At 55.5% G+C, this 18,811-nt stretch overlaps 1 protein-coding gene across 3 annotated transcripts in view; it reads right to left on the bottom strand.

The window, feature by feature from the left end:
• Positions 1 to 1,978: 1,978 nt before the first annotated feature.
• Positions 1,979 to 18,811, bottom strand: part of LINGO1 (leucine rich repeat and Ig domain containing 1) — a 153,352-nt gene continuing 136,519 nt past the window's right edge. For 2 of the 3 annotated variants that reach the window (XM_027657737.1, XM_027657738.1), the window contains one exon: positions 1,979 to 4,267. In XM_027657737.1, the coding sequence (XP_027513538.1) occupies positions 2,414 to 4,255 (1,842 nt within the window). In that variant the 5' untranslated portion in view covers positions 4,256 to 4,267 and the 3' untranslated portion in view covers positions 1,979 to 2,413. Of the gene's footprint in view, positions 4,268 to 18,595; positions 18,741 to 18,811 lie in introns of those variants that run through there. The other variant, XM_027657735.1, reaches the window with a different exon arrangement.

Genomic DNA, 18,811 nt, shown 5'->3' with positions numbered 1-18,811 from the left:
AACTAAGTAAGCAGCTCTTTTGGACAATCAGTGTCCAGGGTCATGGAGACCCCCCCCTTCACCTCTCTGCTGTCTCCTGAACCACTGGTTGTCGGTCCTGGTAACCAGGCTCAGACTGAGATTTCTGTTCCCAATGTGCTTGCTCAGCTGTGCTCAGCTTGGCATCGTCCTCCGAGGGCTGAGACCTCCGTGCATCCCTGCCTCTCCTGGGGGAGCACTGCTCCCAGCCTCTGCACTGGGATCTGCAGTCCCTGGAGCGTGCCTTGCCTTCAACTTCATCCTTTTTGTTTGTACCTTATTTGTCTGTGGTTTCATGTTTAGCTCGCTGAAAATGTTGGTTAAACACTGGTGGGAGGGGAAGCTCATAAAGAGCATTTTGCTTTGGCTATCTTAAAAAGGAAAGCAAAAGCAAAAGGCTTTTAAAAAATGTTTTCGTTTCAAAGTTATAAAGGAAAGCTGGGTTAGAGATGAGAAAAGAACAAATCAATGCTTGTGAAACCTGCTGTGGAGAAAGAAACACAAGATCTTTTGTTTGAAGATGAACAGAAAGCTGAAACCAGCAAAAATTTCCCACCTGCACAGATGCTTCAGGTTGGTTGTTCTAGATTGGCATACTGCTGGAAAAAAAGCAAATTCATTCTTTTCACTGTTGGGGCTCCAGGTTCCTGTTGGTTATATTTTATCATCTTGTAGTGACTTTGATCCCTGAAGACTCCTTAGGTGCTTTACAAATCAGGTATGCAAATCTTGGCTCATCTGCCTCAGAGATGCCACCAGGGCTGGGTGAGCCAGGAGGCTGCTGGTCAGTGTGGTGCCACCCTCCCGGTAGCAACTGGGAAGGATGGGAAGCACCTGCTCATTCAGTAAGGCTTATAAAAGCTTCTAGTGGCCATATCACCACCATTTGCAGGGATGTTTTGTGCTTCCAGGTGGAACCCCAGTGGCCAATTTAACCCCCATTTCGCCCTCTTCCTTGACGAGATGAGATGATCTTTGAGGTCCCTTCCAACCCAACCCATTCTATGGTTCTGTGAGACAGCACAGACCTTCCAGACCTCCTGATCCAAGTCCCAGAGCTGAGCAAAGGTGGGTTGCTGCTGAAGACCAGACCCCACAGTGATGGGCACACTGGAGCCAGACCAGGGCAGACAGTGTGTTACAGCCTGTGCCTGTTGTCTGGCTCAGCCTGTGTGTCCATTTATTGACCTGTGCAATTTTATTTTTTTTCAGACAAAGTCTCCTGTGAGCCTGGAAGCTGAATTCCCTTCGATGTGCCTGAGGGTGCTTGAGAGTCTGGCTGCCGGCGATCAGGTCCCAAAGCCACCGTGAGAGTCATCGCAGGCAGGTGGGGAGCAGCACTGGAGCTCCTCTGGCCGTGGGGTACCAGGTGCTGGAGACACCCAGGGGGGTGCTGCCAATGGAAGTGCTGCCTCCCTGCCCACGGGGACAGCTGTCCAGAGCACAGGAGCCAGCTTGTCCCCTGTTGGAGAGGAGACACCCCAGTACTGCAGGTAAAGGCCAGCAGAAAAACCTCTCCCCATGTAAGGAGCAGATCCCCAGCCCTGCTCTGGCAAAGCTGGCTCTCAGCCTGGAGGCCATGGGCACAGCCAGCTGCCACCTGCCCTGTGATGGGCTCTGCATCCTCCTCCCAACACAAAGGGCTGGAAAACACAGCCCTGCTCCATTGCTGTTTATGGACATCAGTGTCACAGCCTTGCTCTCCGGGTTCTGGGGACAGGCAGGGGAACTGGCTATAAAACCACAACTTGTCCTTGGGAAGAAATTCAAAACTCCTCTTGGTGCCATGTAGGGCCTAGGACATTGCAGGAGGTGCATTTGGTGTTGGTGGGAGACTCACCCTGGCCTGGGGCTGCTCTTGGCAAGGTGTCTGGGAAGTGCCTCTGTGGTGAGAAAGTGAGCACTTGCCAGGTACAGAACTGGACAGATCAAGAAGTCAAGATTTTGCATTCCAACTATCTATAGGAAATAGGGTTTTTTATTATTTCAAGTTTTCATAAAAATCCATAATTATTGAAATCAAAGTTACAGAAGAAAGTTCGTAACTTTTTATTGATTTTATTTCTTTTTACTTTCTTTTTCCCCCCCACCCTGTTGTTTTTCCCCTCTCAGAGTTGTATCTGACACTAGAGTCCATCAGACAAAGTCCTTACAAACACAGGAGTCCTGAAGACATCGGATGAATGTTTTCCTGGTATAAAGAAGAAGAGGAGGAGAAAGAGGTGGTGACAGTGTGGGTGCAGTGGGTTTGGACAAAGGGGTGGAGGGCATGGTGGAAGGAGAGAGGTCGGTATGTTTGTAGCACTGTTTGTTAATTATTTTTTATTTGTTCATTTTTTTTCTTTAAAAAAACCCAACAAAACAACACCATTATTATTTGCAAATTGTTGCCTGGCTAAATCATTTTCATATTGAACTTGCGCGGCGCGTCGGCAGAGCTGATGCCCGCGTCAGACTTCCGTGGCACGTACTCGATTTCAATATTGTGCTTCGTGTTGCCTTTCCCCCGGCTCCACAGGAAGAGGAGCACCAGACAGAAGAGCACGACACCCAGGAAGGAGATGAAGCCCATGGTGGTGGCGATGATGAGAGTCTTGATGTCAAAGGGGAAAGGCACGGTGGCGCGCGTGCTGTTGGCATCGCTCTCGTTGGGCTGGTTGGAGATGAATGCAAAGGTCTTGTTGGGCTGGTGGGGCCAGTCTGGGGAGTAGCTGCGCACGTGCAGGTGGGCCAGCATGGTGTCGTTGCCACCCGCGTTGCTGGCGATGCATAGGTAGGTGCCATTGTCCTGGATCTGGGCGTAGCGCACCTCCAGCGTGCCGTCAGGGAAGACAGTGAGCCGCCCGTTGGTTTTGGTAGAGATGAGGTGCTTCCGGGGGGAGAGCCACATGATGGTGGGCGGCGGGTCCCCATCTGCCCGGCAGACAAAGTGAACCGTGTGGCCTTCGTCCACGAAGATCTGCTGAGGTTTGCGGTCCCGTATCCGTGCTCGGCGGCAGGTGAAGTAGTTGGGCAGGAGGACGTCAGGGAAGTCTTTGAACTCCTTGCCCTGGACAAACTCAGGGGTGGAGCAGGTGGGCTGCTGCTTGTTGAAGTTCAACCTCCATCGCCGCCGGAAAACCCAGAGCAGCCGACAGTCGCAGGCTAAGGGGTTGTTGTCGAGGATGAGCGTCTCCAGGTTGCCCACCGAATGGAAAGCTGACTCCTCCAGGGTGGTCAGCAGGTTCCCTGACACATTCAGGATGCGCAGGTAATTGAGGCCACGGAAGGCGAAGGGCTCGACTGTGGTGAGCTGCCCTCCCACCAGCTGGATCTCCTGGAGCCTGAGCAGGTCGTGGAGCATTGAGCCCTCAATGGTGACGATGGGATTGTAGGACAGGTTCAGGAATCGGAGGTAAACCAAGTGCCTCACTGACACATACGGGATGGACGTCAGGTTGCAGTGGGTGATGGACAAGGAGGTCAGGTTCAACCCGTAGAGGCAGTTGGATGTCATGGTATCCAGGTAGGGCCAGTGTGAGATCTCGAGGACCTTGAGCCGGTACAGCCTCTTGAATGAGTAATCCCGGATGGTGTTGATGTTCAGATGGCGCAGCCGCAGCACAATCAAGCCGTGAAGGTGAGACAGTGCCTCCGTGGGGATGGAGGTTAGGTTGCATTTCTCCAGGGTCAGCTGCTCCAGGCTGTTGAGGCCACTGAAGGCCCGGTGGGAGATGTAGACAAGGTCGTTGTCCCCCACCTCCAAAGACTTCAGGTTGTACAAGTCCTGGAACATGTAGTCTAGGAGGATCACAATTTTGTTCTCACTAATGTCTAGCTTGGTAAGGTTGCTGAGTCCAGTAAACACCCCCAAGGGGATCAGCTTGAGTCTGTTACTCCTGAGCCCCAGCGTCCTGAGGTTGAAGAGGTTGTTGAAAGCCCCAGGTTCAATGGCACTGATAATGTTCTCGTTTAGCTCTAGCTCCTCCAGGTGAGGGTAGTTGGCAAATTCATCCTGGTTGAGTGTCTTGATGCGGTTCTTGCCCAAGTCCAGCAGCCTGGTCTCAGTCGGGATCCCTTCTGGCACAACCATGAACCGCTTCCGGTGGCACAGGACGGCGCGCTCCTGGGCAGAGCACTCGCAGCGCGGCGGGCAGCCCGTGGCGGAGCCGGACAGGATGGATCCCAGCATCAGGAGGAGAATCGGCTGCCAGCAGGCCAGGATTGGGCTGCGCATACTCGCCTCCCCAGCTACCATCCTATCTCTCACCTGCAGGTAACAGGGGGGAGAGAAACAGCGAGGTGGACATGAGCAAAAGATGGGCACGGCCACAGTGAAAGGTTTTACTGTCCTGGCGGAGATGACAGTAAGGGGAAAGGCATGGCCAATGCAGAGCAGAGGTTCTAATTTTCCAGCTGAAATCCAGCCCTTTGGCTACAAGACCATCTCTCCTCCCCACCCCCCGACATTCCACTTGCTGACTGAACGTGCACAGACTTCTGAGTGGAAAGCCTTGAGGAATCTGTGTCAGACAGCTTCCTTGGCTTCTTAAAAAAAAATAATTTAATATGAAACACATCTATCTACATCCTATTTTAAGCTCTTGAAATTATTCTGTTCCCTGTAGATGGAGCCTGAATATAAAGGCTGCTTTGCAAACACAGAGTAGCTGAGCACAGGATGGAACATCTGGGGGAACCCCACTTGGGGTCGGCCATGGCAACATCTCCGTGGGCACTCGTCCCCTTCCTCTGTGCTCCCCCATGGGCAGAGCAGCCGCTCTCCATGTGTGCCCTCAGGGCCAGTCCCTTGCCTCCTACTGTGCCAGGATGCAAGGGCAGACCCACACCACCCCCCCCCCCCCCCCCCCCCGAGACACAGCAACTGGTCAGACCTTATCTACAGAGTGCACTGGAGCTTGAACTCAGGTCCAGGGGTGCTGCAGGGCACGGGGAGACTGCCTGGTCTCAACTGGGAAAGACCCAGCCTCCTGCTGCCATCCCTGGGGAGGGCTGGGAGACCTCCCCAGGGAGTTCATGGTCTGGATTGTGCCCCAGCCCAGAGCCCTTCCAGCCCACTGGCAGGCGGAACCAGACACTCCCTGTCACGCTGCCTCTGTTGCATTTATTTCCTTATTCAAGCTATTGTGAGGAATCAAATCACATTAATATTCTATATTAGATCTAAGACTACTCCAGCCCATGTTTATATCTATTGTTATGTTACTCTCTGCACTGCTCCCACTAATGCTATTTATGGCTATCGCTGAACACACCCAATCCATTACTTCCACTGGCTCCATTTGTATCCATCACTGTATATCCTGTACATTACTTTCCCTGCTCAGCACTATTTATGGGGTTGGTACACGTTCTGTGCATTCCTGTTATTGCATCTGCTCATATTCAGCATTTCATACAGATATATGACCCAAGGATAACTTTTGTTCCCTAAAAATTATTCAAAATTTCTTTGCACGATGCAAGGATGGAAGATGATGGACTGGCCATAAAAATGTCTGCCAGCATCATCTGGGAAACCACTAGCCTTGGCACAATGGGCTATGAGGACCTGGAGTCCCCACAGAAACCCTCTGTGGTTTCCTCCTAGTTCGCTCTCCTACTCCATCCCTTTTCCCTGCTCCCTCTGCAGTGGGGCTGCTCACTTGGGACCACACTGAGCACATCACCTGCAAAGTGAAGAGGTGCAGGGGTGGGAGATGATCCCACCAGCTCCCCTGGCAGTGGTGCCGAGGTCCCTCCTGCTGGCCCCAGGCCAGCACGTCCCAGTCTGGTGGAAACATTTTCAGGGGGATTGCTTGGGTCTGGGCCAGGCTGCAAAGAGTCATTTGCTGTGTACTTACAATCCATCATCTCCCATGTCATCACCTCCCTGGTGTTGGGCAGCTGTACAGAGACAAGTGGGGCTGCTGCTACTGTCGAAATGCCACCGGGGTGGGGTTGGGGCCAGGGCCCGCTGTGGGGATGTGCAGGTGCCGTGGAGCCAGGATGGCATCCTGGTTGGCACATGGATTTGCTCCCTAGCCTCATGCTGCAGCCCCAGCTGGGGCTGAGCTGCCAGGGGGTCTCTGTGCCTCCTCTCCCTGTGGCTGGGAGCTTCTCGGGGCACTGCTCTTCCACCCGCTTGCAAACGTGCCCTGGCTCCCGCAGCCTCCGTCAGCCCGTGTTCCTCAGAAACCAATTCCTGTTCCTCGCAGCCGTGGTGAGAGAGCCATCAAAGACAGCAAAACACGGCGTGCAAAACAAAATACAGTCTGAGGGGCTTAATTATAGCAGGGCTGAAACCACTCAGCTCATTAGTGTGCCAGGCACTGGCCTTATTTGGCTGTGTGCTGGGCCAAAACCTCTGCTCTGCCTGCACGTGCCACTATGTGCTGATCCCCGCTGGGCATGGGGAAGGGGGAGAGCTGAATTCTGCCACAGATCCTGCATCCCAAGCTCCCCTGGGCCCAATCCTGTCTCTCCACCAGCAGGAAGGGGATTGCACCTCCAGCACCTTTGGTTCATTGCTGTCATCCCTGCTCCGGCCTTGGCAGAGCCAAGGCTGTGTGGTGTTGATCAGTCCAATATAAGCAAAGAGGCAGCGGATGAATGAAGCAGAATCTGTGAGGTGTTACCGAGGAGCACAGCCCGACTGCGCAGAATTAAAGTCTAGACACACCTCACACGTTATTAGTTCTCAGCTAAATTTAAATCTGTGATAAATACAATCCCTGACAAAAACATCCGTAATCTTAATAGCCAGAGTCACAGAAGAGCTCTGGGAGAAAGACAATAAATAAGCTGGAAAATTCTGAGCTAAGATGAGCTTTAAATCACTTCTGGTTCCCATTTACCTCTCCCTGATTTGGAGAGGAATAGTTGTGCCTCAAGGTGAGGTGGATATTAAGAGATGCCCTTCTAAAAATGACTGAAAGTGTGATTTTTATGTGAGCTGTGGGTCAACAGCCCATGTGTGCCTTTACAGCCCCCTGCACTGGGGCTGTAGGTGGGGGCTGCAGCTGCCTTGAATGGGTGACTGTGGGGACAGGGCTTGGTGTCACTGGGGGAGAGGCGGCAGTGGCCCCTCCCAATTGCCACCTGCAAGAAGGGCTTTCCACAAACCCCTCCCAGTTACTCTGAGGAGGACCCTGAAACATGTCCAAGCACCCCTCCAGGGTGCCAGCCGTGGCCCCAGCATGAGCTGCAGGCCGTGACCGTGATGCACAGCCCAGCCTGGGAGAGCTGCAGCCCTCTGGCACGAGCATGGCTCTCCTTCCTCACACACAAAAAAAGAATCGATAAAAAAAGCAGCAGCTGCCAGACTCACTGCCTTTGGGCAACGAGCAAACCTAGCACAGAACTCATGCTCAGAGCCACGGCAGCCACTGACCCTTGTCTTCACCACCTGCTGCCCAGGGCTGAGGGCTCCAAAGTACAGTCCCTTCCCCCAGGAAGGTGCTGGACTCAGCCAAGAGGCGCAGATGGACGCACTGGAGTGCACTGCCTTGGTGCTAAATACAGCAGGACCTGCTGAGTGTCTCTGGCTGGGCTCAGCCTGGGAGGAAAGATACTATTCTGGGCCCGTGCCTGGAAATGCAGCCGGGGGCCGGGCTGGAGCACTGACATGGGTGGGGTTCGCTCCCCTGTGAGAGGCACAGGCTGCCCTGGTGTGGGAGGAACGGCCTCGGGAAAACCAAAGCTGGGTGATGACCCAAAAGGGAGCCCAGGCTTTGCCCCTGGGTGTGCTCCTGAGGATGCCCCAAGGGCTGGGCAGCTGCCTGGCCATGCCCACCACTGTCACCGCTGTCCCTGGGCTGTCCCCTGCTCACTGCCCTCGGAGCAGGGTCGGTGCTCCCCGGCACTGAGCGACCTCCTGCACTGACAGCAAGTGAGCGGCAAAAATGCCTGAGTCAGCTCTAAGCCCACCTGGCAGCCATAAATTACCGTGCAGGAGACATTCACCCTTGAACCAGATGCTTCTGAGAGCATCGAGCGACAACAGGCAATTTAGGACAAAGCAGGGAGGGGGGAAGCCTGCAGTGTTCTAGGGGCCCAGTGTCCCCACCCTGTCGGTCCCTGCAGGAGCTGACCTGGTGCTCCCAGCTCCACACAGGAGTGAGCCAGACCCCAGCAGTGCTGGGCATCCTCACTGGGCTACGGTGTAGGTGTGGGTCCAGCCATGGGCTCACCCCAATCTCTGCCCTGATGGCTTCATACAAAGCCAATGACACACAACTCTCAGAGTCCATGCTCTCATCTCCTCTACGCTGCTCCAGCTAAATCAAATTTTATTGAACTCGACTACATTTTAGAGATAAAGACTCCAGGTTTACAAATAAATATTTAACAACCTTTCCTGCTGCTAAAAGAGTTTCTTATCCAGACCCCGGGCTCTGCACTAAGTGTTCCTGTAGCTATCTGCAAAGCGGCAAAACAAAGGGAGCAGCTTTAATTTGCCAAACACGTTCGTGCCCATTTCCTCCTCTCTCCATCATTCCCCTGTGTCCAGCGCACATTTATGGGCCCTTTTTATTTGTCTCTCCCTTCTCCTCATCCCATCTGCTCCACCTCCTCCTCTTTTCCCACCCAGTTCCCAGAGTGCAGGCATTGGCAGTAGCTGCCCTTTTCCCGACTGCCCAGGCACGGGCAGCAATGGGTGGGACCACCAGGCAGATCCTGGGATTACTCTGCTCCATCTGGGTGAGAAGAAACCAAAGAGGGAGAGCATAAAGTGAGCCCTGAATGCTGCCAGGGCTGGCTGGTGGGGGCATGAAAACACTGCCACAGCGCAGAGGGTTGTCCTGTGTCCTGGCCTGTCCCCAAATGCTCCAGAAGCAGCACAGGAGGGTGAAAGAATGGGGGAGAAACAGGCAGAAGATGAGAAGGACCTCTCAGGGTGGTGGGGACGCACGAGCAAGTCGTGCAAGGCAGAGAACCATGGCTAGTAAGCCAGAGAGGAAACCACCCCCAGCCCCACCAGCTGCCCAGGCTCACTGCTCCCCTCGCCCACAGGAAGGCATAGCTCTCTAGCTGGGAGCTCTTGCTCAGCCTCTTGAAGTATCTGCTTTCAGCTGGTCTGAGGCGGGAGCCTGGAATAGGTGTGCTGCAACCTGATCTGTTCTGGCAGTTGCTTTGAGGCTGGAAAGGAGCATGAAGAAATATTGAAGATGCAAATCCCCTTCCGGCACTGACACTGCCTGGCTGGCACCACATCCCAGACATGGCTGGCCCATGGGACTGCCCTGCAAAGGCATTTCCTCATGGAAACAGGCTCTGCCATCAAAAGCATGGTGTCCCCAGCACCACAGTAAGTCAGGGAGACACCAAGCCAAAGGGAAAGAAGAGCAGGAAAAAAAAGAAGGGGATGCCCAGGTGAGGAGAAGGGCTCTAACACGGGCTGAGGCGCTGGGATGCTGTAAAAGGGAATCTTTGGCCCAGCTGTCCACTGGTTTAGCTCTGGGCTGTGGATCTCCCTGATCCCATGCAGGGACTGATATGTACAGCAGGGGGGCAACTGGCAGAGGCCCAGAGGCAACCTGGAGAGTAGCTTTCAGGCTCAGCAGGCGAGTTATTGAAGCAATGGAAAGGAGATCCCAGTTGTCTCTGCAGGATGCTGAAGCTCAGGACAGTTTTTGCTGTTTCTTGCTGTGATCACATCTGTGCAAGAGCTGCTCACTCTCCTCACACCTTTGCTCCTTCGTTTTGAACATCTCTTCTCTCTTGCTGCACATGCTTCAGCGCCCCATCAGCAAAGAAATCATCCTGACAAGGGATCAATAAGTAATTGTGAAGGCAGTTGTGGATGCCGGTGGTGTAAAGCCCTGAGCCAGCACGAGATAAACGAGGAGGATGAGGGTGCAGCACAGTGTGGAGCTGGGGCTCGTGGCCAGCCATGTTCCCCTACTCATGGGCAGAGGTGGCTGGGACATGGACTGGCCACTGCTGCCACAGCCACGGCCAGGGGATGGTTCAGTGCTTCCCAGGTCAGGTGAGCCTTGAGGAGGCTCATTTTTCCTGCTTGTGAGCCAGAGAGCAGGTGAGTGTTTGCCAGGGGAATAGCTCCCATGGACTGGCCTTGGGACTCCAGCACCGGAGATTTTAGGGCTGGGTCAGCAGGAGAGAGCTGGAGACTGGTGGATGCTGGGGAGGACATGCATCAGCTAGTTGAATGGGGCTTCTTCTTTTTCTTTCTTTCTTTTGGCAAATTTCCTTGGGATTCCCATCTCTGTGGATGTGGGCTGGGTCCCCAGGATGTTTTAGGTGCTCACTGAAGGAACCCAGCTCAGCAGGCACTCTGATCAGTGAGCATTGGGTAAAGGAGGCTCCAGCATAGCATGAGGGTCTCTAGATGGTTCTTCTTCCCTGTCTGTGAGAAAGGTGAGAAAAGGGGATGGAAAAACCCCAGGCTCTTCTCAGGGCTATGGAAACACTTGCATTGAAGAGGTGAAAGGAAGTCCAATGAGTGTCTGCTGGGGGAGCCGCCAGGTCACAATGACATTGCAAAGGCATCTCCTGTGCTTTGCCCTGATGTGCCCATGACCCAAATGCCTCCTGTGCTTCCTTGAAGTACCCCAAGCAGTCACAGCACCAGTGAGGGCCCTGCAGAGGGCCCTACCTGGGCAGCAGCTGTGGGTTTGGGGCTGGCACAGCCCAGGCAGGCTGTCCTGCCCGGGAGCTCTGCGTGCCCCCGTGCTGCCACAGTGCTGCTGAATCAGCCAGAGCCCAGCTGCACGGAGCCTGTGCTGGACCCCGCGCCAGTGTCAGGCCAGGACACCACCTGACATGGCACAAAAGCGGCTGCTACAAAGTCACTGCACTGCCAGAGCGCCCCTTCTCCGGGTCAGGAGCAGATGGCAGCGCTGTATGGGCTTGCCCTGATGGCTGGTCTGGTGGCAGGGGCTTCCCGCTCCTCCAGCCCAGGCTCCAGCCCCCGCGGATGGTCCCTGGGCTGTGGCCAGTGCCAGTGTCCCAGCTCTGCCAGGCTGAGACACTGCTCCTGCCCACCCACAAACCACACCCGGGGGCACCAGGAAGGGCAAACTGTACCCTCCCACTGCTTCCAGCCCTTCCCCTCCAGCCACCAGCCTCTGCCCAAAGGTGTCCCATGGCTCTGCAGCTCCCCAGAGCTCTTGCTCAGTGCCCAGGGCAGGGCTGGGGCACCATCAACTCCAGCAGCAGAAAGCCACGACCAGAAGCAGAGATGTGGGAACCCCCCAGTGCCTCCTGCCCTCTTTTACACTGGGCTGTCTAAGCAGGACAGCAAATGCCAAACCAGCCCAACACCCTGGTCCCACAAGCCATCAGGGGACAGTGCTGAGGCTTTGGGATGTGACCCCTCTGCCACCAGTCCAAGCCCCTCTGTCCCTACTGCATCCCTGCCACTGCTCAAGGGTGGAAACCCCAGATCAAAGTCCCAAAGGCAAGGGAAAAGCAAGCCCAGGGGCTGGTCACATTCCTTACGTTTAACTGAAGCTCAGACTGTACTTACAGCACAACTTAGCTTTCCAGGCCACATCCCCTGAACGCCCCTACAACCAGTGCAGGATACCAAGTACAAGGGTTGCTCCAGAGCACTGTCTCTTCCCCTGGAAACCTTTGGGACAGTGGCAAGGCAACTTCAAAGGACATACAGCGTCAGCTTTGCTGACCTCAGGGAAACCTGTTGATTTACCTCCCTCTAGGACCCGCCCTGATATTTTTATACTGCTGCCTAAAATAAGCGGCCTTGGAAGCCTTTGAGAGAGGCTGAGTGCAGCCCAGACCAGCGGAGACGGCTCTGGGATCTCCCACTGGTGGGACAAGCAGCACTGGGCAGTAAGGCAATGTGTGTGCCATGCTGCCAGGGCACCCAGCCCTGCGAGCACCCATGGCATCAGCAGAGCTGTCCTTGCTCCATATCCCGTGGGGACACAGGGCAGAGGGGGGTGCCAGGCTCAGACAGGAGCATGGCTGTGTCTCAAGGCACTGCAAGAGATGGAAGCCCCAGTTCTCTCCATCCACTCCTTCCCACAAGCCAGGTCTCTCTCTTTCTCTCTCTCCCCCTCCCAGTTATTATTAAGTTTTGTTCACATAATCACAAATTTAGTGCCCCAGGAATTTCCAGAGAGAGAGAAGTGGAGAAAAAAGGGAGGCAAAGAAAGCATGAGCGATGGCAAACACGGAGAGAAGATTCCTCTTCCCAGCCTGGTTTTCTCTGGGCTGGTTTTACATGTATAATTTCTTTTTCTCTTTCCCCCTTTCTCACTTGTTTGATTTTTGCATTATTTATGGCTTGTCTTCAGGGCCTGTATTTGCTGTTATTGTTTCATTCAACAATAAAATGGATTAGATAAAAACAACAGACTGTGCTGAGGTGCAGATGAACCCGCCTGTCCTGCAGCCAGCTGAACCCACGGAACCGGGAAGAGCGGCTGAGGGACTGCCAGCCCTTCCCAGCACAAACCCCTGCAGGAAGGGAGGTGCTGAGGGATATGGCCTGAGCAGGATTTGGGCTCCAAGTGCTGCCAGCCCTGCTGATACAAATCCTTGGCAGGTACGGGGCTGTGCAAAGCACAGTCAGTTTAATCCCCAGGAGAAGGGGTGTCGGCGCGCTGGCAGACTCATCCGTGCCTCAGCCCTTTCTGCCTTCCAGCACCCGCTGAGCCTGTGGGCATGGAAAAAAAGAGGGATGCCATGGGGATGGAGTGGCTCCCCACTGCCCTCAACAGAGGGGTGGGTTTGCAGTGTTTTGCTCAAGCTGAAACCAATTCTTTCTGCCCCTTCCTCCTCTCTCAGTGCTGTGAATAATAACGTGGAGCCTGCACCCTGAGAACAAAAGTAATCACAGGGAAATACAGTGCATTGGAATGCAATCGGAAATGCAAGGCCGGGGCTTCCATTTCCCTCTACCTTCTGTAAGGCTTCCCATTGAAAAGGATAAACAGACTGAGCACAAATCAGTTTAATGGCAGCACCTAATGGCAGCGTAATTTCATGTTTCCCAGAGCGAACTGCACCTCAGGCCTAAGCAGCAGGCTGGCTCTGTGGGAAGGCCACCACATAGCACAGCCCCAGACAAGTGCTGGGGGTCCCCAGGGCCCCCCTGGACTTGTTGCCCTCAGCAGCAGCACTGAAATAGCTGGTTCACCAGGGCACAAGAGGGGCCGGTGTCCCTCTCCAGCCTTGGGGATGCCCATGGGCTGTTGCATGCCCGACTCCCAAAAGAAAAGAGGTGTCCCTGTGGGTGTCCCTCACACCCCTGAGGTCCTTGGACCCACTGGGAGCCTGTGGAGTGCTGTGCCTCGCTCTGTGGTAGAGCACACAACCCACTGGCCAGGGGAGCCACGGGACAGTCCTCCCCATAATGACCTTGGTGGGGAAAGGCTGGGTTCAGGAATGGGAGGGAGAGGTTTGGCTGCTGGAAGGTAAGAAGCGCCTCCAGAGTTCTCAAGCTTCGCTCACCACCCCCAGGTTGCCTCTGAGGTCTAAATCAGTTGTTTCCCATTTCACACTTGACATCTCAAATCCAAACAAAGAGCTGAAAGAATAGATCACGTCAAAATATTTCTGCTTCTCCCTCCTACGAGAATTCCCCATCAGAGACCAATCCAATTAAGGTGCTGGTTATGAAATTAACCATAATTACTAGAGTGATATTTAATGTTTTGCATTCTGATGAAGAAACAGAATGGAAATGACAAAAAAATAATAATTGTGGGTCCTACTGAGATAACTAAGAGCAATTTAGGCTGGGGAGGGAAAGGGCTGCCAGGGGAACAATGGCTGTGTGGGGTGGCAGGGGCTGGGCTGTGTCATGGACACTCATTCCAGGGACCCCACAGCCTCAAGGGCTGGGCTGGGTGCTCATGGGCACATCCCTTAGGGAGCCATGGCCAGCCTGTCCCCCTGAGTAGGGGTCAGCCCAGCCTGATGGCTGCCACAGGTATTTTGCTATTTGAGCATCCCTTGGACAATGTTAGACCACAGGACCCATGTCCCAGGAGGCACAGCCCAGTCCTGACCCTGTCCCTGGGGACCCTCTGGCTCACCCACAGGACTGTCCCCAGCTCAGGACACAGATCCCAGCCCTGGGACAAAGGACAAAAGTGCTTCAGTGGGCAAAGCTTTTGGCCTCTGCTCCTCTGGAGCCCAGGAGAGGCATGTCCATGTGTGGACACGTGTCCATTGCAGGATGCTGAGGCAGTGACTGGCTGACTGGATCACAGAGACAAGTGAATAAATTGATGGAAAAAACCATGCAGGATGGTTAAACAGAACTGTTTCTGTGCTTCACCATGAGAATGATCAAAACCAAGCCAAGCTCCCCAGCCCCTGCAAGAGGGATGCTGACCTGCTGCCCCACCTGATCTGTGCTCAGATAGGAGGTGTTGTTTGGAAGGGGTACAGGATATGGAGGGCAAGAGATGGTGGCCAAGATGTTGGTAAGGCCAGAGGGAGGACTGAGATGCTGGTGGGACTCATGGCAGGGCTCCCCCCAACATGGCCATGCTGCTGTCAATGCACCAATACACTCCACACATCCCAGGGCACAGCAGGGCCCAGAGGGGTCCCGTTAGTCACTCCTGATTGCTGCTGCTGAAAGGTGGGAATCACTCAGGTCTCGCCTCAGCACATGATTGCTGGGCTCCTGCTGGGCAATTCCCCCACTGTCCCCCCTTCCCGAGCCAGACAGAGTAACCTGCTGCCCTCAGGGATGGAGGAAGCTGTCCAGGCTAAAGAGGAGGTGAGGCTCTTGGAGGCATTTATCATCATTTATTCAATTGCCTGGGTCAAGCTGACAATTAACGCTGCTCAGACACGGCCACCTCTGTGACCTGGCTTTCTCCTGGCTCACAGAGACAAGAGGGCAGAGGCCACACTGTGCTGCTGACAGGGAAAGCACTGAGAAGGGGGGACTATGGCTGGTGTTTGTCCCCTACTCCAAGCCAGCCCTGTCCCCAGATACCCCTTTCTCTCTCTGTATCACACATACCCTGACATTGTCCAACAGGCTGCAGGTTCAAACAGCCACTGACACTGGCTGTGAGTAAGGCATGTACCCAGGAAGGGTCACAGGGAGCTGGGACACATGGCAGAGGCACAGGGACCTCTCTCCCTGCAGCCATTCCCTGCCATAAGCTCCAGTTTTTACTCACCCGGATGGAGAGAGAGAAAGGGGAAAAAACTGGCTCAGAAGGAAATTGAGGCCGCAGCCTTCTGTTGCTTTCTCCCTTTGTTTTTCTTGGGTTGTTTGATTTGAGTTAAGCATTTGTAGCCCTTTTCTCTCTTATCCCAGCCCTCCCTGCTACCTGATAAGCTCTTCTGGCTCTTTTCCCACCAAAGGCCATTCCTGCTCATGCCAGGATGAACCTTGCTTGGGGTTCAGCAGAGAATGGAGCAGAGCTGCTGACTCAGTGCACGGTGTGTGCTGGAAAGACGGGTAAACACTTGCCCTCACCAAGCCATGCCTCAACCTGCACCACTGGCTGTGCCCTCTGAACCACCAGCAGGGTGGGCACTGGTGAGTGTGGGGACACTGAGTTCACATTAGCCTGGACCAGGGCAGGAGAGTCCACATGAGCCAGTGGCACCACTGACATCTATATCAGGGCCAGCACTGCTCCAGCAGGCAGCTCAAGGGGCCACAAGCCCAAGGGCTGGCAGGTCTCAGCTCAGGTGACACGGTAAAGTGTCTTTCCAGCAGTTTTCACACCTGAAGCTTCACAAGAGAGTCAGTGGAGATGTGTTTTCCGCAGGGACATTCACAGAGATGTGCCCATTTCCAACCCTGCCTCGAGGGGATGGGGTCCCACCTCCAGCCCTGACACTGGTGTCACCCCACAGCTGTCACAGCAGCAGCCAGCAGTCGTCCAACACACCTCATCAAACCCCAAGAGGTTCTGTTGTGTTTTATAATTCAACAACTGTAATTACACTACAATCGTGATGTTATTAGAAAGTGATTTATCAATCCCTGAAATAAAACCTCAAGCTGGAGGATTTTATACTTGTTACGTACACAGAGCAGCACAAACTTCAGCAGCACTACAGTGGCTGTGTTAAGCAGGACACTAAAGGAACCAGAAGTCCTTCAGTGATGCTGTTAACCTTCCAGTGATAGGAAACAGTGGTAATTAGAGGTATCAGAGAGTAATTACGTTACAGGTGTAGAGTAACTGCAGCACATTACAGTATTACAGCAGTACAGCCATTTGTTTAGTAATTAAGCCCTCCACAAAAAGGCCTGGAAAACCTGATTCTTCCCCAGGAGCTGTAAACTCAGCTCCACTGTCTCCCCCAGTCGCTTCCTGTCCTTCCTGTGAGACCCAGTGAGGGCTGGGGCTGCCTGAGCACTGGTGTGGGCAGGTGCTATCGTGAAAACCATCTGCAGGAAGACGTGGAGGCTTTAGCCCAGGGACACGTTTCTCTCTCAGCCTTGCTCATCAGCTGAGAGCTGTAGAGACCCCCTCTCCTTCATGGCATTCAGTGATCCAGCCAACGGGATCCAGGAAGGAGCCGGGAGCAGCAGGTGAGAAGGCACCGTCAACCCAGACATCTCAACTCCCTGAGTCCCAGCCCACTCTGCTGGGATGGTCAGAGAGCTGAATGGGGCTTCAGCAGGAGCCAAGGGCCCAGGGGAATGGACAAGGAGGAAGGTGGAGGAAGAAAGGTTTGGGCAGTGACGTTGGCGTGGGGCTGGGATAGACGCCGTTGGGATGAGCATGGGCTGGGATATCTGGTGATGGGCTGGGAATAACTGCTTTGGGGTGGGGTTGGGCTTGGATAGCTGCCTTTGGGGTGGGGATGGGCTGGGATAGCTGTGGTGAGCTAGGGATGGGCTGGGATAGCTGCTGTGGGGTGGGGATGGGCTGGGCAACCCCAGTACAGTCCATAGAGCCCCCATGCCGGGGGGATGGCGGGAGGCACGGCCACACCACTGCTTCACAGCCGTCTCCGGCAGGCATGAAGGTCAGGTCAGGGCTGCTGCAAGTGGCAGAGCAGCCAGGAGAGGGTTAAGACTGGCAGGAAGGCTGGGATGGGGCTCTGGAAGGGATATCATTGCAGGGCCAGAGCCGGGCTCTGGAAGGTGGTTCAGAGGAAGGGGAGATGGAGGGAGAAGGACATCCATGGAGTGGGGCTGTTCCTGGGAATCCCTGAACTGCTCTGCCCCATGCTCCCCCCTGGAGCCGAGAACCCGGAGAGCAGCAGGGCTGTCACACCGATCCTCTGCTGCGGGGAGAGTCGCTCGGTGGAAAGGGCGTTTGCTGGGAAGGACCGTGGGTGCCGACTGCTGGGCTGGCAGCTGGGGTAGGGACAGGTGGAGAGAGGCAGCAGAGCCTCGGCGACGCCAGCCAGCCCAAGCAGACCAGATCCGACCAGTGCCCACGCTCACCCACTATCCCTCCCTCCTCATGCAAATCACTTTCACGGCACCAGCACTCCAATTCTTTCTCAGAGGTGGCACATCCAGCACCTGGAGCGAGCCGTGCCTCTACCCTTCACTTGGGCTATTTATACATCCAAGGCGCAAGGTGAAAAATCCAATAACCTACACACGGTATCGGAGAGCAACAAGCTCTGGCACTGCCCGGGAGGGCTCCCAGATCCCTTCTGCCAGCAGGCTCCTGGTCATCCTCGAAATCCACACTTGCCCGGCGAAGCCCCTTTAACATTAACCCCTTTCTTTTTTCTGCCGGACACAAACTGAGGGCTGAGCCCACGCCGGCAGCTTAACCCTATCCAGCATCTTCAATTCTCTGGGCTGGCTCCTGGCTCCAGGGTGTGGGGCTGAGCTCAGACAGGGGGACCCTTCAGTGCCCCTAGAGCCCTCCCGGAGCCTGAGCTATCCGGCAGTAACTCCCCACGGCCCCGACTCACTTAATTCCAGGACTGGGAGGGCAGGTGAAGGCCAGGTGAGCCCCTGCCCCGAAAAATATCCCCCCACTCCCACGCCATGGTTCCTGCCTCCAGCCTGGTCGCTCAGGGCTGGAGAGCTCTCCCTGCCCGTCTTTAACCCTTAGTGCCTCTGTCTTCGGGATGGGCAGAAGGACGATTCCTCCTCTTAAGTTAAACCTTGCTGGCAGCGTACATCCAGCTTGAGGCTGATCCCTGCTTCCCAGCCAGTCCTGGCAGGCAGCGCTCTCCCGGCTATCGATACCCTACCTGAACACGGCATCTGCTCCAGGCCGGCCAATTCACCTGGGAACTACTGGGAGAGGAGGGAGATGCTCCCCATCAAGATGCAGCCCCAGCCCCTCGCTGGGATCCCGGCCCCGCCTGGCTCGGAGCTCCCGCAGGGGCTGCGCCGAGGCTGCGGGAACGGTGCGGGGGTGCGGGGAAGAGATGGCCAGAAGGAAGTGCTCGGGCAGAGCGGGGCGGGGAGGCGGCAGATCCGCATCGTCGGGGCTGGAGGGCGGCAGCGCCCAGGACACACGGCCTCTCCCGGACCCCTATACAGCCCCAGGGGCACGCACCAAGTTCCCAGCCCCGCGCCCCCCGCACCGGCGCGGGTCCGGCCCCGGAGCAGCACCGTCCCGGGGCCACGGAGCCCCCCCGGCTTCCCTCCCCGCCGGTCCCGCAGCCCCGGTGCCTCGCTCCGGTCCCCCGCCCCGCTTACCCGCATCTCATCCTCGCCGGCGATCTCCTTCGGTCAGAAATGGCATCTCCCCCGGCCCCCCCGCCAAACCTCCACCTGCAGTAGCGCAGCTCCCCCTCTCCGCAGCGACAACACGAGCGGCGGCGCTCCCGGGGCCGGGCCGCCCCCCAGCCCCGCGCCCGGGGGAGGGAGGGAGGGAGGGCCGGGCCGGGCACGGGGCCCCGCCGGGGCCGCCCT

The sequence above is a fragment of the Corapipo altera genome, unplaced genomic scaffold (assembly GCF_003945725.1).
Source record: "Corapipo altera isolate COAL_440 unplaced genomic scaffold, ASM394572v1 308, whole genome shotgun sequence".
NCBI classification, from domain to species: domain Eukaryota; kingdom Metazoa; phylum Chordata; class Aves; order Passeriformes; family Pipridae; genus Corapipo; species Corapipo altera.
Note: the sequence above shows the minus strand (reverse complement) of the source record. Positions and strands in the feature narration are given on the sequence as shown.